General features: G+C 39.3%; 3 protein-coding genes across 3 annotated transcripts; 1 reads left to right on the forward strand and 2 right to left on the reverse strand.

The window, feature by feature from the left end:
• The first annotated feature begins 937 nt into the window (after positions 1-937).
• LOC131488788 (olfactory receptor 4P4-like) lies at positions 938-1,942 on the forward strand. The gene has a single exon (XM_058690623.1). The coding sequence runs from the start codon at positions 938-940 to the stop codon at positions 1,862-1,864; it is 927 nt and encodes a 308-aa protein (XP_058546606.1). The 3' UTR covers positions 1,865-1,942.
• A 6,144-nt stretch (positions 1,943-8,086) lies between these two features.
• Positions 8,087-9,037, reverse strand: LOC131488789 (olfactory receptor 4S2). The gene has a single exon (XM_058690624.1). It carries the CDS (start codon positions 9,020-9,022, stop codon positions 8,087-8,089), a length of 936 nt encoding a protein of 311 aa, XP_058546607.1. The 5' UTR covers positions 9,023-9,037.
• A 12,287-nt stretch (positions 9,038-21,324) lies between these two features.
• LOC131488790 (olfactory receptor 4C11) lies at positions 21,325-22,257 on the reverse strand. The gene has a single exon (XM_058690625.1). It carries the CDS (start codon positions 22,255-22,257, stop codon positions 21,325-21,327), a length of 933 nt encoding a protein of 310 aa, XP_058546608.1.
• Positions 22,258-22,509: the final 252 nt, after the last annotated feature.

A 22,509-nucleotide genomic window follows, 5' to 3' on the forward strand; every position in this document is an offset into this window, starting at 1 on the left:
CACAGGAGCAACATGTCCTTTTTAACTAACATATTTCAGGACTGGGGCCTGTGAGCCTGTGAAGGAAAGAAAGAGGTTCAATTCAAAGAGATACAAAGTAGTAGAACAGATCTAGTGGAAAAGAATCTCTGGATGCAATTTGCCCCTCCAAGGCAACTGTCCTACTGGGAAGCCCCAGAAAGCGTGAAACAGTGAAACAAAAACAGTGAGAACTCCTGGGTTAGACTGGAGAGTAAACTGGGAAATGAGGTCAATTTCAGGAAGCCAGAAATATACTAGAACCCCATGCAATGGAGCAATCCTTTTCCCCAAAGATCTCATCGTGGCTCTTTCCGTCCCTCCGTTTTTACAAAAGTTCATGGAAACGTTCTAAAGGCACTTTCTGAAATTGTCACCTAGAGGTCTGATATTTAAAATTATGAGCTCATCGATGTCTAATGATGTTCCTGAACTTTAAGGATTTAGCACAGAGTTAGTCACCGGGAAGGGCTGAGAATGACAGGACCACCCTTGAAGAACAGATAACCTCAGTGCCGTTTTTATACACACCGGAGATTCAAAAATTACTCTTGAAAATATAATGCAGAAATTGCATCTCAAAATTTGACCTAAAAAGGAACATTCATCTTGTCCTCATTCATCTTGTTGCTCATAGTAAGTGTGAAACGTTGGGAATTATTATAATTTCAATTAGTTATCTGTGCTATTATTGTTAGTATATGTCTACTCTAATGAACTGTATCCACTTGTGGATAGAGATTGCATGTAGTTTATACACTGCTCGACCCTTAGCACTAATTAGAGTGTATCATCATAAATAATCTGTACATATTTATTGAATAAATGGATGACTTTTAAAATAAACCAGTAATTTTAAAAAGTTGGATGTTTCACGTATGTTAACTTTCCCCTCTAAATGATAAAACCCACAGGAGCAATGGGACATGAAAACATCACAGAATTTATCCTCCTGGGACTTTTCAGTGATGAGGATGCAAAGATTGCCTGCTTTGTGCTGTTCTCGCTTTGCTATATTGCAATTCTCTCCGGAAACCTGCTCGTTCTTCTCACCATCAGGGGCAGCCGCCTCAGTGAACAGCCCATGTACTTTTTCCTGAGCTACCTGTCTTTCATGGATGTCTGCTTCACCTCCACAGTGGCCCCCAAACTGATCACAGATCTGCTGGCCCAGCGGAAGACTATCTCTTACAACAGCTGCATGGCCCAGATGTTTTATGCCCACTTCTTTGGTGCCACTGAGATCTTCATCTTGGTGGCCATGGCCTATGACCGTTATGCAGCCATCTGCAGACCCCTTCACTACATGGTCATCATGAGCAGACCGGTGTGCTATATCATTGTGATGGCCTCAATTATCGGAGCATTCATCCATTCAATCCTCCACGTATTGATTATGGTCGAACTTCCCTTCTGTGGCCCCAATCGGATAGACCACTATTTCTGTGATGTTTTCCCCTTGCTGAAGCTGGCTTGCATGGACACTAGCCTGTTGGTTATTGTGATCATTACCACCACAGGAGTGATGTCCATTTTGACCTTTGTTGCCTTGGTAATTTCTTACCTCATCATCCTGTCCACCCTGAGGACCCGCTCATCCCAGGGCCGCCGCAAAGCCCTCTCCACCTGCGGCTCTCACGTCACTGTCGTGTTTCTGTTCTTCCTGCCCCTCATCTTCACGTATGTCCCCGTGGCCGATTCTGTCAGTAACGACAAAGTTTTTGCCCTGTTTTACACCATGATTGCTCCCATGTTCAACCCTCTCATCTACACGCTGAGAAACACAGACATGAAGAACGCCATGAGGAAAGTGTGGTGTTGGCGCAAACGTTCTGAAGGGAAATGAAGTCTCTGGTGTTCAAACCCTTTCCTGGATCTTTCTATCTACAGAATCCTCATGTCAACAAATACAACAGGTGCAGTGAAGTGCTGTGCTGTCCTCCAATGTTGCAAGACTTGGGGCACCCGGATGCCTCAGTCAGTGGAGTATCCAACTCCAGCTCAGGTCATGATCTCACGCTTTGTGAGTTTGAGCCCCGGAGCCTCTGTGCCGCAACCCCCCCCCCCCCCCAACCCCCAGCCTCTCCACAGCTTTCTGTCTCTTTTGCAAAAATAGATAAACTTTAAAAAAAAATGTTGCAAGACTTGAAGAGAGAGGCCCCTCAGCCACCCTCTTTCTCTTACTTTCTTTTTCCGAACTTGTATAAGGGGAATGGATCCCATGACCTCCAAGTCCCTTCTAGCTTTGACATTCTGGAACTTATGTCTGGCATTCTGGAACATTATAGGTCTGTCCTTCATGGTCCCAGTCATTGTGGGCATTATAGTAGTTTTTTAGGGCACACTGTAAGGTCTGGATGGTTTGACAGTTATGTCCTGCTTTGGGAAACAGAATGTTGACTGAGACACCTCACAGAAAGAGGGAGAGAGAGAGACAGACAGACAGACAGAGAGGGGTCCTAAGCACTCCATTTTTTGGAGGTACCCATTACAATAAAGAAATAAAGCAACTCACCACAGTTGCACGTGTTATGATATATTTTAACTCTTTACATACACAAATAATGTAACACATGTCATTATGCGATTCACACTGTACTTATGGAAGTTATTGTAATTAACTCTTAGTACCCTATTGATGGTGTATTCCGGGAATTAGAACTTTCAAATTAGATGATGGATATCACTCTTTGCTCCTTTAAATGTAATTCCATGACGTATTTTCCACCTCATCTTGAAATCCTTCACGAGTATACTAATTGATGCTTTCTGTACTTGTGCAACAGGGAAAACCTCCCATCCTGCAGAAGACCCCGAGCTTAGGAAGCCACCTAGCCGGAGACATGGACGTCCCTGGGGTGCATTTTGTTAATCTTCACTGCTCCTTATGCAGATGGCATACTTTGACGTTTTCTTCCCAATTCTTCGCGCAACGCAAAACTGTCTCATTTCTACCCAGGCAGGCCCCTATACCAGCGAGAAATAAAGAAGGTTAGATTGAGAAGCAGAGGTAATTCACTGAAAACTGGGGCATTGGCCAAGACCAGCTTTGGTGCATTGACGTATTTCCTTAGTTTGTACAAGAATATTCGAGCTTTGTGAATTGGAAGGGGCCTCTGACATCATCGAGGGTCATCCACTAATGCGATAAGAGGAATGGAGGCCCAGAGAAGAGTGGGGTCACCAAGCTTTCAAGTATGAGAGGCACAGAACTGTTATTTTCCAGTGCCCCATCCTTTTCACCAAGTCGTCACAAAGAAATTGAGTTTTAGTTACTCGAACTATTATTGTCTCTTGTGCACAAAAATCCAGGGTGTTTTTGTGTTTGTTTTTGGAGCATAGTTGATACACAATGTCACATGAGTTTCAGGCATACAACCTAGCGATTCCACAAGTCTATATGTTACGCTGTGCTCTGCACAAGTGTACCTACCGTCTGTCACCACACATGGCTGCCGTAATACCATCGACTATAATCACTACGCTATGCCTTTTATTCCCATGATGTATTCATTCCATAACTGCAAGCCTCACCCGTTTTGCCCAAGCCCCTACCCCACCTTCCCTTTGGCAACCGTCAGTTTGTTTCCCATATTTCCTTGGGTCTGAAGGAAGCTGGGTTTTAAGGTGAAGAGTCCATTTACGGAAATTAGCCATAGTTGATGATGATTTCAGCAACAGTTTTTCTCTTCCCAAAAGACCCTGACGTGTCATGTCTGAAATCAGGGAATTTAGAACATAAGGGGAGGCAGAAAAATAATGAAATATATTGAAAAGGAGATAAGAAAGATGAAGGCAGATTAAGTCATGATTTTGTTTTGATGTTGATGTCCTGGTGATTATCTCCTGATGGGATTCTCCAATTCAGAAAGGTCAAGGTGAACAGAAATGTCTAGAGCTGCATGGGCTGGTGCCTAATACTGGTGTTTATTTTTTTTAATAAGCCTGTTTTTGACACATATATAGGCCACATTCTCCGGTAATGAATTAAATTTGCTTTTTGTGACAAATTTGCTATTTGGTCTTTCTCCAAAGACAGGCCTTTCAGAAGTCTATTTGAAAATGGCTCTTCTGAGCCAAAGCATAAGAGACTGTTAAAAACTGAGAACAAACTGAGGGTTGATGGGGGGTGGGAGGGAGGGCAGGGTGGGTGATGGGTATTGAGGAGGGCACCTTTTGGGATGAGCACTGGGTGTTGTATGGAAACCAATTTGACAGTAAATTTCATATATTAAAAAATAAATAAATAAAAAAATAAATAAATAAAATAAAATAAAATAAAATAAAATCCATTATGATAAAAAAAAAATAAAATGTGATGATGAAATAGGTACTAAAAAAAAAAAAAAGAAAATGGCTCTTCTGTATCTTTTGTTAACATTCTTCTTATAAATTATCAACAAAGGAGGGGTGGAAAGGAACCTACCCAAGAACGGTAAATACTTCCTTGTTTTCCTACATATTATCCATGGATGAAATAGTAGGAGGGAGGCTGGCTGCATGCTTAGGTATTTAGAATTGGTCCTCTATGTGTATAACCAAGGTTACGTGCTATGTGCCTCATGCCAACCTCTCTTGGCTTGGCCTTTTATACTGTTCCTTTCAAGGTATCATACACTCAATATATTGGGGGTTTTATTAATTCAAGAGTACAGTTCAGAATTCCCACTTCTATAGTTTGACTATGCTATTTATTCTTGAATCAGTCCCCTCAATAATGCGGCATATCGAGCCACTGCAATCCTTGTCGCTTATACAATAAGCATTTAGTGTGTCTTTGCAAACGCTGGGGTTCAGTTGATCTAAGGGTAGGATCCGTGTACTTCATGCAGCTCTATTTTTCTCACGCATAAAATAGAAATGTTATCTTAGTCTTTGCTGAAATTGAAAGTTTATGTTCTATACATGTGATGTTTGTCGTTACCATTGATGGTTACAGAAGTTTGGCATTGTTTGTCTCTCTTTACACTGTGGTGCACTTAACTTCTGGATTTTTTTTAATACTAAAATGTGAAATAAAGGGACGCCTGGGTGGCTCAGTCGGCCGACTTCGGCTCAGGTCATGATCTCGTGGTTCACGAATCCGAGCCCCACGTCGTGCTCTGTGCTGACAACTCAGAGCCTGGAGCCTGCTTCAGGTTCTGTGTTTCCATCTCTCTCTGCCCCTCCCCTGCTCACCCTCTGTCTCTCTCTTTGTCAAAAATAAATAAAAGAAAACATTAAAAATAATCAAATGTGAAATAAAGACTATTTTGAAGACTTGGATCGAGTGATGAAGTTGCATTGTGTCTCAAAACAACACTGGTCACTGTGTAAGGTATGGACATAATCAAAACACTATCAAAATGAGGCATTCCCACTCAGTTATTATAAAAATGGTGAAATTCTAGAGGTTCTGACCTGTGACAAATGTTTTAATCTCCCGGATATGTTTAAATGAAAAAAAGAGGATGGAATATGGAGAAACATGAAGACTAGTTTTGCATCTTACATTGAGCAGTGTAAGAAGACATGTGCTCAAATGTTTTTGCTGTGCTTGGGGACAGAAATATAACCACTGGTTAGAAGACATAAGGAGACACATTTTTATTATTTTCCACTATGAAATAAACTAAGTTATCCATCAGGAAAGTGAGAAGCATTGCCATTTATTTTCATCAACGAAGGCTTTACTTGGAGTCATATCTGAGTAACAGCATTTGTAACAGCAAGGGTGTAAAACTACAAAAACTATAAAACTCCAGTGTTTTTCAGCCAAGGTTGTGGTTTTAGGCACATGAGATAAAGTCATCTTATAAACCAGACTCACCCCTATTGGAAGTGGGGAGAGTCTAGGTTCCAATGATACTTGGTCATCTCTTTCCAAGGAACCAAGAGTAGACTCTCTGAGCTCCTCTGACTGGGAATGACCCTGGGGAACTTTTGTGAACAGATATAAATATATAAAGTCACTGGTAAAAACTCGAATACTATTTCGTGTGTCCTGCTTCTTGGCCCCTGAGAATAATAAATCTGTCAGCTTTTACTGTCTTAGGGATGTCAGACCTTCAATAGAACTAACATACCTTGATATTCAAGATGTTATTAGTGCCAAGACATGAAGGGAAGAGTATTGTGGAGGAAATTTACAAATGGATAATGTTTATTTATTCCACTGATTCCTAAATTTAGTTCAAGTTTAGCTCCCTTTGCATTGCTTAGTAGAATAGACATGGGCATGTATTCAAATATAGGATTTTGCGGATTTTATTGGCTCACAGACCTCTTGTGCTCTAAGAACAGCAAATATCATCTAGTTCCAGTGTTTCTTTTTTTTTTTTTTTAAATTTTTTTTCCAACGTTTTTTATTTATTTTTGGGACAGAGAGAGACAGAGCATGAACGGGGGAGGGGCAGAGAGAGAGGGAGACACAGAATCAGAAACAGGCTCCAGGCTCCGAGCCATCGGCCCAGAGCCCGACGCGGGGCTCGAACTCACGGACCGCGAGATCGTGACCTGGCTGAAGTCGGACGCTTAACCGACTGCGCCACCCAGGCGCCCCTAGTTCCAGTGTTTCTAAATCTAAGTGCTAAGATATGCCACTGACTGTACAAAAATTATGGCAAGAGCTTGTTAAAAGTACAGATTTTTGAATACCCTTTAATCATGGCCTCGTATATTAGAAACTGTCAGCACAGATTCTGTTATCTGTTCAAAGTCTCTCAAGATGATTCCCATGATTGGACAAGTTTGAGAAGCACTGACCTAATCATTAAAAACTGAGCAAATGGACGTGCATGGAGATTCCAAGCTGGGACAATAAACATGGATTTGTGTGGTTCCACGGCCAGGATGTTTTAATTATAACTTCTAATTATGGCGCCGCCTTTGATCTTTCTTATCTTTATTTCTTTGAATGTATCAACATCGGAGATAGTTTTTTAAAGCACTGTGTACAGTTCTCAACATAACGTACACACACACACACACACACACACACACATGCATACACTCCACAGCCATAAACACTTACCCAGGTATGGGCAGTAACTTGAATAATCAGATTCGTGCAAAAATAATAAAACAATGAGAGGGATAATCAGTGATGTGTACATTTGTTATAGGAAAATAAAGCTCAGTTTGTGTGATGTGAAGGAGGGATGTGCGATGAATGGTTCACTGAATTCAGTAAAGCTGCTTTGTTCAAACATTGGAGGAACTACAGTTTCCAAACCACGCATTTCAACGTTGTATTTGCCCTGTGGGTGGAATCCGGTCACCTGCTCATCACAGATGCCTTTGCTTCCATTGAGTTTCTTTTGTTTTTCTTTTAGTCACTTTACATTAATGGAGACTGCTGGCTACGGGGAAGTCAAAGTCAGTTAGCAGAAGCATATTAATGGGGTGTTAAAATTACAATGGGGATCTTGGAGGTAGTTTTTTACCTAATTTGCAGATTGTTTGGGTAAAGAAAATGTGTCCTAGAGGAAAAGGAGAAAGGGAAAGCTTTCTCCCAAAAGCGGAAGATGAGAACAGGTCTTTCATTTTCAAGCGTGTTTTATCTTTGACACGCTGCACATATCTCACCTCTCTTTATGGCCTCACTAGGTTAGTTTCCACTGTATTTTGGAGGACTTATATCAGAGCTCTGTAGCTCAGATTTCTGTTATTTTTCAAGTATAGTTCTGTGCATGCAACACATACATATTGAGTGCTCACTATTTTTCAATCACAGTTCTAAATGCTAGAAAACCGCCTTACATGCTTCACAGAGGGCTCTCAATCTTTAAAGAAAATGGCAGAAAGGCCAAAATGGGGAAGAGAAAATAATGGTGCTGAGGAAGATCATGCTGAACTTGTGAGTTTAATAAAATTCCTCTGGCCTCGATATTTCAGAAACTTTATCTAATTATGAAACATTAGAACAAATATAATAATAATTAATAATGACGATAAATAATACCTCAGTTGTCTAGAATGTGTTATTCTCTCTTTTGTTCCTCAAATAAACCCTGTGCTGTTGTTATTACTGTCTTCACTGAACAGATCAGAAAATTTAAGATCATCCAGCTTGAATTGTCGCTTTCAACTACTTACCATTAGCTTCTGGGAAAACCTTCCTGCCCCACAGTCTTTTCATTGCATTCTTCACTTCTGCATTTCTCAGTGTATAAATCAGGGGATTTAACATGGGGGTGATAATGGTGTAAAATACAGCCACCATCTTATCCTCTGAAAAGGTAGTATCAGGGCGCATATACATGAAGGTACAGGGACCAAAAAAGATGATGACCACAGCAATGTGGGAGCCACAGGTGGAGAGTGCTTTGTGCCTGCTTTCTGCTGAGTGCTTTCTCAGGGACACCAGGATGATGGTATAGGAAATGATCAAGATAACAAAGCTCCCCAGAGCAATGGTACCACTGTTGGCTGTCACCACAACACCAATGATGTATGTGTCTGTGCAGGCAAGTTTCAGCACAGGGTGGATATCACAAAAGTAGTGATCGATCTCATTGGGTCCACAAAAGGGTAACGGGACTACCAGAGCCACTTGGATAATGGAGTGTAAGAACCCCCCTATCCACGTCCCCAGCAACATTTTATTGCATCTGTCACAGCCCATGATGGTCGAATAGTGTAGGGGTTTACAGATAGCCACATGACGATCATAGGCCATTACGGTCAGGATGAAGATCTCAGTGCAACCAAAGAAATGTACCCCAAAGAGTTGCAACATGCACCCCACATAGGAGATAGTTTTGCTCTTGGCCAACAGGTCAACAATCATCTTAGGAGCTGTGACCGAAGAGTAACAAATATCCACAAAAGACAAGTAGCTGAGGAAGAAATACATAGGAGACTTGAAAAGCTTGCCCCTGTAAATGGTCAGCATGATGAGGAGGTTTCCCAGAAGAATGACCGTGTAGAAGAAAGAAAACACCACGAAACAAACCTTTTCAACTTCTAGGTTCTGAGAAAGACCCCAGAAAATGAATTCAGTTACATTGTTTATTTTTTCCATGGAATTAGTCTAGCATGCCAAGTTCCCAAGAGACAGCGAAATTACCTGAAAGAGAAACATAACAAGCAAAAAAGACATTTATTTCTGACTCAGAATAAATGGAGAATCACAGTAGTTGAAAATGGAAAAATGGGTACTTGCTGCTGCTTTGCATGCATACTTAAAGAAATTGAGATGTACGTGTTTCGATCGTCTTGCCTCCGTCTGATAGCCCATTCTTTCACCTCAGATGAGGAAACAAAGTCCAGAGAGATAAAGCAAATTCTCTAAGTCATACATCTAACCAAGAATCTCACCCTTTTAAAAGCTTTTAAAAATCTGCTTGTTTCTAGAAATTTACTAATTCTAATCCTGTATTAGTCACTCAATTTTGAAACAATTCGGTGTTGGGGGATATGGTAAAATTTACATATCTGGAAAAGCTTGCCTTATTTTTGTCACAGAAATGAAAACATGTATCATATTTTCCCTTCTGAATATCGCCATGAGTGTTTAAGTAGTTGGGGGTGGGTGACCTCCGCAGCATCTTCTTAGGAAACTCTGAATTTTATGTCCATGAATTTATGGTCCCTTATTTGACATCAAGCTCTTATAGTCAAGAGGTGGTGATGGGTGTAGTTAAAAAGAGGACTAAAATTCTCATTATCTCATTCTGAAACAGTGGTGCTGTAACTCTAGATAAATTATTTAGTTTCAGGGGCTTCTGTTATCCCGTTTATGAAATAAGAAAGTTTCAATTTCGTTATATGCTATCATATGAACAGTTATTTCTACTATGAAATCAATTCAGTTCTGTCAGCTAGAATAGCCATGAAACCCTGATAAAAGCAATAAAATAAAATAAAATAAAATAAAATAAAATAAAATAAAATAAAATGAAAAAGAAGATAAAGCAATAAAAGAAACTGCTAGAGGGTCGTCTGGGTGGCTCAGTTGGTTAAGTGTCCGACTTCAGCTCAGGGCATGATCTCACAGTCAGTGGGCTAGAGCCCCACATCGGGGTCTGTGCTGACAGCTCAGAGCCTGGAGCCTGCTTCGGATTCTGTGTCTCCCTCTCTCTCTGCTCCACTCTTCTCATGCTCTATCTCTGTCTCTCAAAAATGAATAAACATTAAAACAATTTTTTTTAAAAGGAACTTTTACAGACACATCAAAACCCGTTGGATTTGAGAGGAGGGGAAGTGAAATCTAGGGGTAAGTTCTCATCTTTAGATTCAGTGTTTGAGGATTCCCTGGGGATTACTTTGCCTTAGTAGATTGATTGATTGATTGATTGACTGATTCATTTTTGAGAGAGAGAGAGGGGGCAGAGCCAGTTGGGGGCTTTAACCCACTAACCGTGAGATCAGAACCTGAGCCAAAATCAAGAGTCTGCTGTTTAATCAACTGACTGAGCCACCCAGGCGCCCCTGCCGTAGTTATTTTAAACATTTGTCTGTCAGCTAAAAAACAGTAAAAAAGATAAAGAGAAAAGAAAAGGAAGGACTCCGCCCTTAATCTCACTAATTCCTTCATGCATCCTTTTAATCTTTCAGGTTTCATGCTAGTTATGTATCAGTTCTCCCACTGAGGACGCTTTACGTATTTCAAAGAGGTCATCACTGGAAATGCTTTAAATCGATTTAGGAAGAGGACCATATAAGTTGCATCTTCAGTGCTGGGACCTCCAGAGCTCTAGTGAGGTCACCAGAACGTATGTATGGAAAGGGGTACGTGCAATAGTTTTGATTTAAACGTACAAGTTCTTCCCCAAACTGAGCCACAGACGGAAATGATTCCTTGAGTTGTAGGTTAGGGTGGGATTTCACAGTGTCTTAGCTCATCATTAGGAATTTTGTCCATCTGAGGCCATATCCCCTCAAGATCTGTCACATGCAGCACTTTCGGCTTCTAAAGTCTGTGCTCTCCACTGTCTTTCTGCAGTAACATGGTGTGGTGCCCCTCACTTCCAGCTTTTGGGAAACTACAAGGCTGTGCTTCCTCAAGTCTGTGTACTAGAGCTAACAGAATAGTCATTACAGGCGTGTCTCCTCTTATTCAGCACAAAATAATGATGATCATAACAATGGTAAAAAATTGAAATGGTGATACTAATTCAGATTCAGACTCAAGATTACCCTCCCTGATTTTACATGTTTCTTCTCCTTCGTTTTTCTTTCTGAATTACAAAACAAAAACAAACAAAAAACAAAACAAAACAGCTATTTTCTCCTGGAGAGAGCCCTTCAAGAGGACTTGATAATAGTTTTTGATAACTGAATTATGTCGCTTGGTTTTCATTTAGAAGAAACTGGCATTTAAACACAGCCTGGGTATTATCCTTCTTTTATTCAGTCTATATATATGGTCCTAAAGGAACTCATTTCTCTTTGAATCAAGACTCATCTCCAATAATTTCTTCCTCTTGTTTCTGAGCATTTCAAACATGACAATGCCTCCATTTCTTTTGAAATTATTGTTATTTTCTTGTTCACAATCATGCTACCATAATTTATACATGATTATAAATATATGTAATTTATAATCATGTGTAGATGCACTTTATTATCTCATCATCGTCTTAATGATTTTATTCTCCCCTTATTTCTGAGAACAGTGTCTCATAATTATCTTACAGGTATTCAAGATATAGCAATTTTATTTAACTCCCCTTTTCAATAACCCTTTTTATTTTAAGTTTTAGAAGAAAAAATCCTCACCAGTATTGTTCAGGGCTCAAATTTTGTTTTATATTTGTATCTCTTCTGAGATAATTTGGGTGCGGCTATCTATGAGCGAGTAATGCCTTAGGAATTGCTTTGTGAATAATTAATATCAGAGAATCTCTGACCTGCAAAACTCAAGGGCTGGTAAAAGTCAGCTCTTCCTCATTCCTGGTTCTGTCTCTCACCTGCTGAAACCTGCAATTTCACAGTATCTTTGGCAACAAATGCTCCTTTCTCTACTTCTTATTTGGTGCATTCAGAGAATGATGCAAAATGTTAATGACCTTGGGGAAAGCCTTTCTCCCAAAGTCTCCCTCCATATGCAGAACCGCGATAGAGAACTAACAATGATCTTGTCAATGTGTTAAAAATTTTTTTTTTTAATTTTTCTTTATTTGCTAAGTTTAAAAACCAGTCAGTTGTCGCATTTAGGACCATACCACTAATCCAAAGCATTTCAGTAAGCACAAGTAACCATGTATGATTGATATCTTGTTCATTGGATTAATATGTTTAACTATACAAAGGTATTAAATACTTAATGTAACACATAGGTTAAAATATCGATTTGGGGTTATTTATTGAATTTTAATTCTACTCCTTTGAAAGTTCTATTTGATTGGAAAATAGTTGATTCAATAGTGTCACTGGGGTTCACTGTTTTTCTTTTTAATTGAATCTCTGCTGATTTCTGGAGAAATTGGTGGGAAGTTTACTTCTAGCTCATACCTGGGACAAACGTACTGCAGGCTTTCAGTCTTTTACTTTTTGAGTGTAAGCCATTAACACTGACTCTTGACCACTAATATTCTTTCTTATTCCTCTCCTGTTCCTTACTCTTTCTTTCTCCTCATTCTTGCTGGTCTTTCTTTTTCCTTCCTACTCATCAAACCCTCTGCTTCCTTTTCCATAAAACGTCCAATATCCCAGACCCTTACTTGTTTCTACTCTTAGATGGAGTGTATCGACTTGCACAGTGGATTTTTTTTATCTCACTGGACCTTTTAAGGGAGACTGTATGTTCCTTTTCCAATCTGTAAATAGCCACAAAGGGGGAGAATGTAGCCATTGGCTTCCCTTTCCCACTGGCCAAAGTTCACCCCACAGTGGGCCATTTGCACTGCAGTCTGGCCATGTCACTGGACTCTTCCGGCAGCTGTGGGAAAAGGCAGAGTCCGAACTGGCAGCGGGGGCATTCAGAGCAGGAGGCGAGCTTTGTGGGAAAGCCACTGGGCGTATTTAGGTTCCAATCATGTCACACAGTCTCTTCTACCTCAGCAGCAATAGGAAATGTCCGTGGGTAGGATTTCAGAAGTGCTCACATCCATGTGGCTCACATCTAAAGTCCTGTCACGTCAGGCTCACAAATGACCTAAAGATGGAGAATAGTTTCCAGAAATTTCTTGGTCTATGGTCTCTTAATATCATAATAAAATGCAGGCCATTGTTAAGGCATCTCAGGCTACAGGCAAGAGAATTTCAGGACCCTGGGTGACATGACAATCTGGGAATCTTGCTTGATGCACCTCACACTCAGCTGTTAGCTCTCAGTTGCTTGACTGCTCAGGTGACATTCACTTTCACCCCAAAGGGACTTGACTCTTTCCTGCTTTGCCCTTGTCAGTGGATCCTCTTGAAAACTAATCATCTTTAGAGTCACATGATAAAAGATTTGGACTAGCACCCTCACATACAGTATATGTCACTTCCCAAATTTAAAGGCCCATAAAATACTGTGTCTCTTTCCTACTGGTAAGAGATGTGAATAGAAAACACTTTCTGGGGGCGCCTGGGTGGCTCAGTCAGTTAAGCGTCTGACTTCGGCTCAGGTCACGATCTCACAGCTCGTGAGTTCGAGCCCCACATCGGGCTCTGTGCTGACAGCTCAGAGCCTGGAGCCTGCTTCCAATTCTGTGTCTTTCTCTCTCTCTTCCCCTCTCCCACTCATGCTCTGTCTCTGTCTCTCAAAAATAAATAAACATTAAAAAAAATTAAAAAAAAAAAAAGAAAACACTTTCTGTTTCAACTGAGGGAATCTCTGTGTCTCCCAGACCACCGGAGTCTTAAGAACTCTATCCATGTGATAGTCCCCCCACATTTCACAGTGTTTATCTACCGCTTTCTGCCTTGTGTGAACTTAGGAGGTGTGTAAGTTATCTACTGCTACAGACTGGCAAACACTAGGCCAGAAATTCATGGCTTACAGCCCAAAAGTTTAATCCCCAAATTGGTGGTTTTAAATTGCAAAACCAAAATTTAAAGACTTAAAAGCATAAAAGCAATTTATTTGATTATGATTCTGCAGTTGGGGTTGGATTCAGCTGGGTGGTCCTTCTTCTCGTTTCACCTGGAAACACTCTGAATGGTGCAAATGGAGTTTGAATGGAGTACCTGGTCCAAGATGGCCTCATTCACACATTCAGGAATTGGCTCATATATGCCAGTTCTCATTCATTCTCCAGGAGCGTAGATTGGGCTCTACCATATATACCACAGTTGTTTTAGGGCAATGGTTGTTTCACAAAAGTAAAAGCTTCAAGACCTCTCAAGCCAACCTTTAGGGATTAATCGAAATCACTTTTGCCACATTCTTCTCATGTGGTGAAAGGTTATCTGTGTCACACACGTTTAGTCCAGATAGAAGCATGGAGAGATAGATTCCACTTTTTTTTAATTGAGCTATAACTAGCAAATGACATTACTATGGGTCTCAACTGTACAACCTAATGATTTAATATTGCATAAATTCAATATTGCAAGATGATCGCCATAATAGTCTAGTTAGCATCCATCACCACACATAGTTGTATTTTTTTCTTGTGATGAAAACTTTTAAGAGCTACCTTTTGCGATTTTCAAATAAAGAATAGAGTGTTATTAACTGTAGACACTATGTTGTACATGATTACATTCCCATATGTAATATTTGTTTATTTTATACCTATAAGTTCCTTCCTTTTTGCCACCTTCACCCATTTCACCCGGCCTCCCTATCCCCCACTCTGGCAAGCACCAATCTCTTCTCTGTATCTACAAGTTCAGTTTATTGATTTGTTTTTTAAGATTCCACAGATAAGTGAAATCATATGGTATTTGTCTTTCTATGTTTGACTTATTTTTTAAGTCATTATTTATTTATTTATTTTGAGAGAAATAGAGAGAGAGAGAGAGAGAGAGAGAGAGAGAATTACCTGGGGAGGGACAGAGAGAGGAGAGGACAGATGATCTGAAGTGGGTTCTGTGCTGACAACAGAGAGCCTGATGCGGGGCTCGAACTCACTAACAGCAAGATCATGACCTGAGCTGAGTCAGATGCTTAACTGACCGAGCCACCCAGGTGTCCCTATGTTTGACTTACTTAGCATAATGCCCATAAAGATCCATCCACCTTTGCAAATGGCGATATTCAAAGGGAGAGCAGTATCTCATTTTTATGAAGGCAGAAATTTGGAGCTGTTCAGTTAAAGCTGAACCTGTCAAGATCTTCTGACTATAGTGCTTGGCTCCCACCTACACCCCTGTGAGAGAGAGAAAGAGAGAGAGAGAGAGCATGAGTGGGGGAGGAGCACAGGCAGAGGGGGACAGAGGGTCTGAAGCAGGCTCCGTGCTGACAGCAGTGAGCCCAATGTGGGGCTTGAACTCACGAACCATGAGATCATGACCTGAGCTGAAGTTGGACGCTCAACCGGCTGAAAAACCTGGGTGCCCCATCTGGTCTTTTTGTATTCCACATGCTATTGATTTCCCAATAATACAATTTCTCAGAGTCATTCTGTATGAATTATACAAATTAAAAGATCAAATACAGTGCTCACCGTTTAAACACTTAATCATAATAGAGATCCAAAGTCATTGTTATGCACTGATTTTTAATAGGTCATTTATATACCTTCTATTTATGGGAAATAAATTTGTAATAATAGTATCTGTTTTTAATAGCTTTATTGAGGTATAATCCACATAGTATACAATTCACTTATTTAAAGTATATAATTTAATAGCTGTTAATATAGAAGACTGTGAGACAATCAAGACTATCTAATTATTCAACATCTCTGCCACCTGAAAAGCAGCTTTGTCCCATTCACAGTCACTTCTTATTCCTCTCCCTCACCATCATCAGCAGTCCCCAGAAAGCACTAATCCACTTCCACTAGAGATCTGCTTGTCTAGACATTTCATATAAAAGGAATTATATGCTTTGTTATCTTTGGTAACTTGTTTCTTTCACTTAACATAATGTTCTTAGCATAAGTGTCATCCACCCTGTGGCCAGTATCAGTATTTCTTTCCTCTTTGTCGATGAATAAAACTCCACCTTATGAATATATAATTCATCCATCCGTTGATTGACATGTAGAATGTTTCTCAATTTCAGCTTTTAGCAATAGTGCTCCTATGGACACTGGCGTACAAGTTTCTGTGTGGATATATGTTTAATGTCTCCTAAAAGTAGAATTGTTAGATCGTTGTTGATACATGGTTAACACTTTTAAGGAACTGCCAAGTTGCTTTGCAAAGTGGCTGCACCAGTTTACAACCCTACTGGCAATTTATGAGGACTCCAATTTCTCCACATCCTCGCTGACACTTGTTATTTTCCGTCTTCTTTGATTCTAGATGTCCTAGTGGGTACAAAGTGGTATCACATTATGGCTGAGGTTTGCGTGTCCTATTAACCAAAGGTGTTAAACATCTTTTCAGGTGCCTTCGGCCATTTGTATATTTTCTGTGGCGATACGTTTATTCAGATATTTTACCAAGTTTTAAGCTGAGTTATTATCTTTTTATTATTAAGGGGTAGGAGTTATTTCTATAGTCTGAAAACAAATTTCTTATCAGACACAAGTATTTTCTTCTACTCTGTGGGTTGGCTCTCACTTTGTTGGTGACATAATTTTCAGTACAAAAGGTTTTTAGTTTGGTGAAGCCAATGCATCTTTCAAAGTCACTATTATGTATTAATTTCTAATAAAATATTTTATATCTTCCACTCATGGGAATTAAATTCTTTTTAAAAAAATTTTTTTTTCAACGATTTTTATTTATTTTTTTGGGACAGAGAGAGACAGAGCATGAACGGGGGAGGGGCAGAGAGAGAGGGAGACACAGAATCGGAAACAGGCTCCAGGCTCCGAGCCATCAGCCCAGAGCCCGACGCGGGGATCGAACTCACGGACCGCGAGATCGTGACCTGGCTGAAGTCGGACGCTAAACCGACTGTGCCACCCAGGCGCCCCGGGAATTAAATTCTTAATAACCATCACTGTTCTGCTTTTTTCCTGTAGAAATTTTCACTAGATTTGATAGGCACTTCGGGTGGGGGGATGTAGGACTTAGAGATATTGATTGTTTTTTTTTTTTTTTTTTTGGTAATACAATTCTATTCATGAGATGAATTTTACATACAATGAAATGAAGACCTTTTAAGTATATAGTCTGATAAGTTTGGGTAAATGTATGTACTCACATAGCCATTAACAAATTCAAGATTGGGGTGCCTGGGTGGCTCAGTCGGTTGAGCAACCGACTTTGGCTCAGATCATGATCTCACAGTTTATGAGTTCAAGCCCCACATCAAGGTGTGTGTCATTAGTCCATTACTTTTCTTTGCTAGAGACTATTCTGTCTATCCTGACAACTCTGTCTTTCAAGAGCAATGTATTTGCATTTAATGTAATGCAAGCTCTGTGCTGACAGCCCAGAGCCTGGAGCCTGCTTTAGATTCTAGGTCTCCCTCTATCTCTCTGCCCCTCCCCCACTCATGCTCTGTCTCTCTCTGCCTTGGAAATAAATAAACATTAAAAAAAAGAAATTAAAGATCTAGAATACTTTTATTAATCCAGAAAGTTCTGTCATGTTCTTCTTCAGTTAATTCGCCCAGACGTAACTACTGTCCTTATTTGTATTACTGTTTCTTTTTTTTTTTTATATGAAATTTATTGTCAAATTGGTTTCCATACAACACCCAGTGCTCATCCCAACAGGTGCCCTCCTCAATAACCATCACCCACCCTCCCCTTCCTCCCACCTCCCTATATCACTCTGTTTCAATGTTTAGTGTTTTGTACTATTCTATAGCTTCATGTAAATTGAATCATAGCATTTACTCATAGTGTTCTTAGATTCATCATATTGAGGTGTGTGTCATTAGTCCATTACTTTTCTTTGTTAGAGACTATTCTGTCTATCCTGACAACTCTGTCTTTCAAGAGCAATGTATTTGCATTTAATGTAATTGTTAATTTTTTTGGAATAAGTTCATCTTATTGGAGTTTACTTTTTTGTCCCCTTTATAATTTATTTTATTTCTTTTCTATATTATTTTGAGCTAATTGAGTAGATGATTTTCATCTATTATTCAATTTTGCCTTCTTTTAACATCTTCTTTTTTAAATAATAGGCTTTATTTTTTTATAGCAGTTTTAGGTTCACAGGTACATTGAATAGAAGTTGTGGAGATTTCCCATGGACCTTCATGTTCCCTGATTTCAGAGGGTCTGAATAGATATTTTTCCAAAGACATGTACATGACCACCAGGTACATCAAAATGTGTTCGACGTCACAAGTCATCAGGGAAATTCAAATCAGAATCATAATATATATCATTTGATATCTCTTAGAATGACTATTATCAAAAAGACAAGAGATAAGAAATGTTGCTGACGATGTGGTGAAAAGGGATCCCCTGTGGACCATTGATGGGTGTGTAGATTGGTACAGCCATTATGGAAAATAGTATGGAGGTTCCTCAAAATATTAAAAATAGAACTACCATCCATCAATTCCACATTGGGTATATATCCACAGGATCTGAAATCATGATTGTGAAGGGCTATCTGCATTCCTAGGTTCATTGCACCATTATTCACAATAGCCAAGGTGTGGTACAACCTCATCCCTGAGTGATGAATCAATATAGAAAATGTGTGATATATATTATTCAGACTTTAAAAAGGGGAAAATTCTACCATTTGCATAACATGGATGGAGCTGGAGGCCTTGATGCTAAGCAAAACAAGAAAGACACAGACAGAGAAATACTGCATGATCTCACTTATGTGTGGAAATGATATAGTTCAATTCACAGAAGCAGAGAGTAGAATGGCATTGGGAGAAATGGGGAGATGTTGGCCAAAGGGTACAAGGTTTCAGTTATGCAGAATGAATAAATTCCACAGATCTACTATATTGCATGGTTACTGTAGTTAACAATACCATAATGTATACTTGAAATTGCAAAAAGGATAGATCTTACACTAAATCTTGTTACACACACACACACACACACACACACACACACAATGGTAACTATATAGAAAAGACATATGTGCTAATTAGTTTGATTGTGGTGATCTTTTCACATTATATGCATATCAAAAAATCAACTTGTACCACTTAAATATATATAATCTTTGTATGTCAACATGCCAATTTTGGGACCACTAGTGCAGTCATGAAGCTTCATAATATCCCAGAAAGCAAAAAGCAGTGAGAATACTGAAAACTTGTTATTTTACTGAATTTGTTTTGAAATAATCTTTGACAGGAATAAAATATTAGTGTTGGAAAGGGTTCCCAGTTAAATAATGAACAGCATTAAAAGTGAAACGGAATTTTTTTAAGTTTATGTATTTATTTTGAGAGAGAGAGAGAGAGAGAGGAGAGAGAGAAAGCGCAAGAGGGGGAAGGGCAGAGAGAGAGAGAGAGAGTCTCAAGCAGGCTCTGTACAGTCAACACAGAGCCCAAGGTGAGGTTCAGCCCACGAACCATGTTATCATGACCTGAGCTGAAATCAAGAGTTGGATGCTCAACCAACTAAGCCTCCCAGGTGCCCCCAAAATGAAATGGAATCTTGTAATAGTTACCAAAGATGTGATACACTTTAATACACTGAAATCAACGAATTGTAATATTTGTTTGTTTTTTAAAGTTTTTATTTAAATTCCAGTTATTTAACATACAGCATGGTATTAGTTTCAGGTGGACAATATAGTGATTCAACACTTCCATACAGCACTCAGCGCTCATCACAACAAGTGCCCTCCTGAACCCCCATCACCTGTTTTACCCATTGACATTCCCTCCACTGACCTCCCCTCTGGTAACCATCACTCTGTTCTCCATAGTTCAGAGTCTGTTTCTTTTTTTTTCTTTTTCTTTTTTTTCCTTCTGTCTCTCTCTCTCTCTTTCCCCCCCATACTGGTTTGCTTTATTTCTTAAATTCTACATATGAGTGAAGTCATGGTATTTCTCTTTCTCTGACTGACCTATTTCACTTAGCATAATACTCTCTAGTTTTATTCATGTTTTTGCAAATGGCAAGATTTCATTCTTTTTGATGGCTGAATAATAGTCCATTGTGTATGTCTACCAGATCTTCTTTACCCATTCATCGGTCGATAGACAATTGGGTTGTTTCCATAGTTTGGTTATTGAAGATAATGCTGCTATAAAATTTGGGGTGCATGTATCCCTTTGAATTATTGTATTCTCTGTAATCAATGAATCTTAAAGCTTCATGATATAAACTTTGGCATGCAAGTAATCAGGGCACATCTGCTAATCTGCTCTGCCCACTATGGGCATCGAAATTCTATTGGCAGTCCTAACTTGAGAATCCATACTACTCCATTACTAGGGAAGAACAAATAGAGAATTAAAGAGGCTTCTTGCTGCAAAAGTGGGTTCTCTCTACCTCTATTAACTAGAGACAAGTCTAGTGAGTATTTCTGAATGCCTCTGGTACTTTCTTTTATTCCATTGACACAACACAACTTTAAATGAAATAATATCATCCATTTTTTTTCCTTCAAGCTAGGCTCTACCTTTCTGTACTTCAATCTCAAAAAATATGTTGTATCTTTTGTGTATTTTGAAATATTTATTCCATCTTGACAACATATATTATTTTACTTCTTTCCCTCTTAGAGTTATAGATTTCTCTTGCTGTAATTCCTATATACCAATCATACAAACTAGCAGAATATCTCAAGGCCTTTGTAACACTACATTTAAAAAATCTCACACATAATGCCTCCGTTATCTTAATAGTCAAAAAACAACAAGAAAAATTATTTTATATATATATATATATATATATATATATATATATATATATATATTTGGCTTTGGTTCACTAACATGGAACTTTTAAAAGTGAAACTAATGATAGAATTAAAAGAACTTCTTGACACACAAAGTTAATTCCTTTACTCTGAAAGTGTTCAAGACAAAACAGGATATCCTATCTGAAATGTGCTATAGTCAGAATTACAAGTCATAGAGAACAGGCTATACTTTATGGATGCTCACTGTTTGAACAGTTGTGATTGTGTCAATATCTTTCTTCTTACCAAACCAGAGTGTAGACTGAGATGTGGGGAATATTTCACAATTTTCAATGTTAGAATTGAGCTCTCAGGAAAAGAAAGAACCAGGATGGCAATATGAAAGAAGCTACTAGCTTGTGGGCAGAAGTACTGAAAAAAGTAAGGAAATCAGATGGATTATATTAGAGAGCATTGGGGAAGTCGGAACATACACTGTCAGCTTTGCTATCTGTACAGATTAAATAATCAACCAAAACCCTCGATTCATTTTTTGTTTTCTGAGGTAATTTTGAGATGCCATAGCTTTCTCATGGCATTTTTCACTTCTACATTTCTCAGTGTGTAGACGAGTGGGTTGAGAAATGGTGTCCCAATAGTATAAAATACGGCCACCATCTTATCCATGGGGAAAGTGGTTGGGGGGCGTGTATAAATAAATATACATGGACCAAAGAATAAGACTACTACAATGATGTGGGAAGTGCAAGTAGAGAGAGCTTTTTTCCTCCCTTCTGCACTGTGGTTTCTCAGCGAATGCAAGATGACAATGTATGAGATCATTAGTATCACAAAACTGCTTGAGCAAATGGCCCCGCTGTTAGACACCAACAGCGTGTTGATCACGTAAGTGTCCATGCAAGCAAGTTTCAGCAAGGGCTGCAAATCACAGCAGTAATGATCAATCAAATTGGGTCCACAGAAAGGCAATCTCAAGGCCAGGATAATCTGGGCTATAGAATGTATAAAAGACCCTATCCATGCAAGAACAATCAGGATGGTGCAGACCTGCCGGCTCATGATGGTTGGGTAACGTAAGGGCTTACAGATGGCCATGTAGCGATCAACGGCCATGAGGATGAGGACAAAGATCTCCATGCAGCCAAATAAATGTAGTGAAAAGACTTGAGTCATACACTCATTGTAAGAGATGATTTTTTTTGCAGAGAGTGCATCCACAATTAGTCTGGGGGCTGTGGAAGTTGAAAAACAGGAATCAGCAAGGGACAAATAAAATAGGAAAAAGTACATGGGGCTCTCAAGTGTCCGGCTGGACTTGATGGTCACAATAATAAGCAAATTCCCTACCACAGTTCCCACATAAAAAATGAAGAAGATTACAAATACCACTTTCTGTCTCATAGGATCTTGGGTCAATCCTAATAGTATAAACTCAGTTATGCTGTTATTTTGCTGCATAATTTCAGGCAAACTGGAGAAAGCGCAGTTTAGAAATGATCTGCAAAGAAAAAAGTATGAAATGAATTCTCCATTTGGAGGTCAAATCTATATGCTTGATCGTGGAAGGTTCACTTACCAATGGGTAATCCCTCGTTTTCTTTTGAATAAAGTGGAAATCATAATATTCACAATCTATTCACCTGACTGCTTATGGAAACGACGAAATATGTTGATAATGAAAGAGTACCTGATTCTTCAGGCATAATAAAC

Source organism: Neofelis nebulosa, chromosome 10, assembly GCF_028018385.1.
Source record: "Neofelis nebulosa isolate mNeoNeb1 chromosome 10, mNeoNeb1.pri, whole genome shotgun sequence".
Lineage (NCBI taxonomy): Eukaryota > Metazoa > Chordata > Mammalia > Carnivora > Felidae > Neofelis > Neofelis nebulosa.

Coding starts and splice junctions, on each gene's coding strand:
- LOC131488789 (XM_058690624.1), bottom strand. CDS start 9,022: ATGGAAAAAATAAACAATGTAACTGAATTCATTTTCTGGGGTCTTTCT.
- LOC131488788 (XM_058690623.1), top strand. CDS start 938: ATGGGACATGAAAACATCACAGAATTTATCCTCCTGGGACTTTTCAGT.
- LOC131488790 (XM_058690625.1), bottom strand. CDS start 22,257: ATGCAGCAAAATAACAGCATAACTGAGTTTATACTATTAGGATTGACC.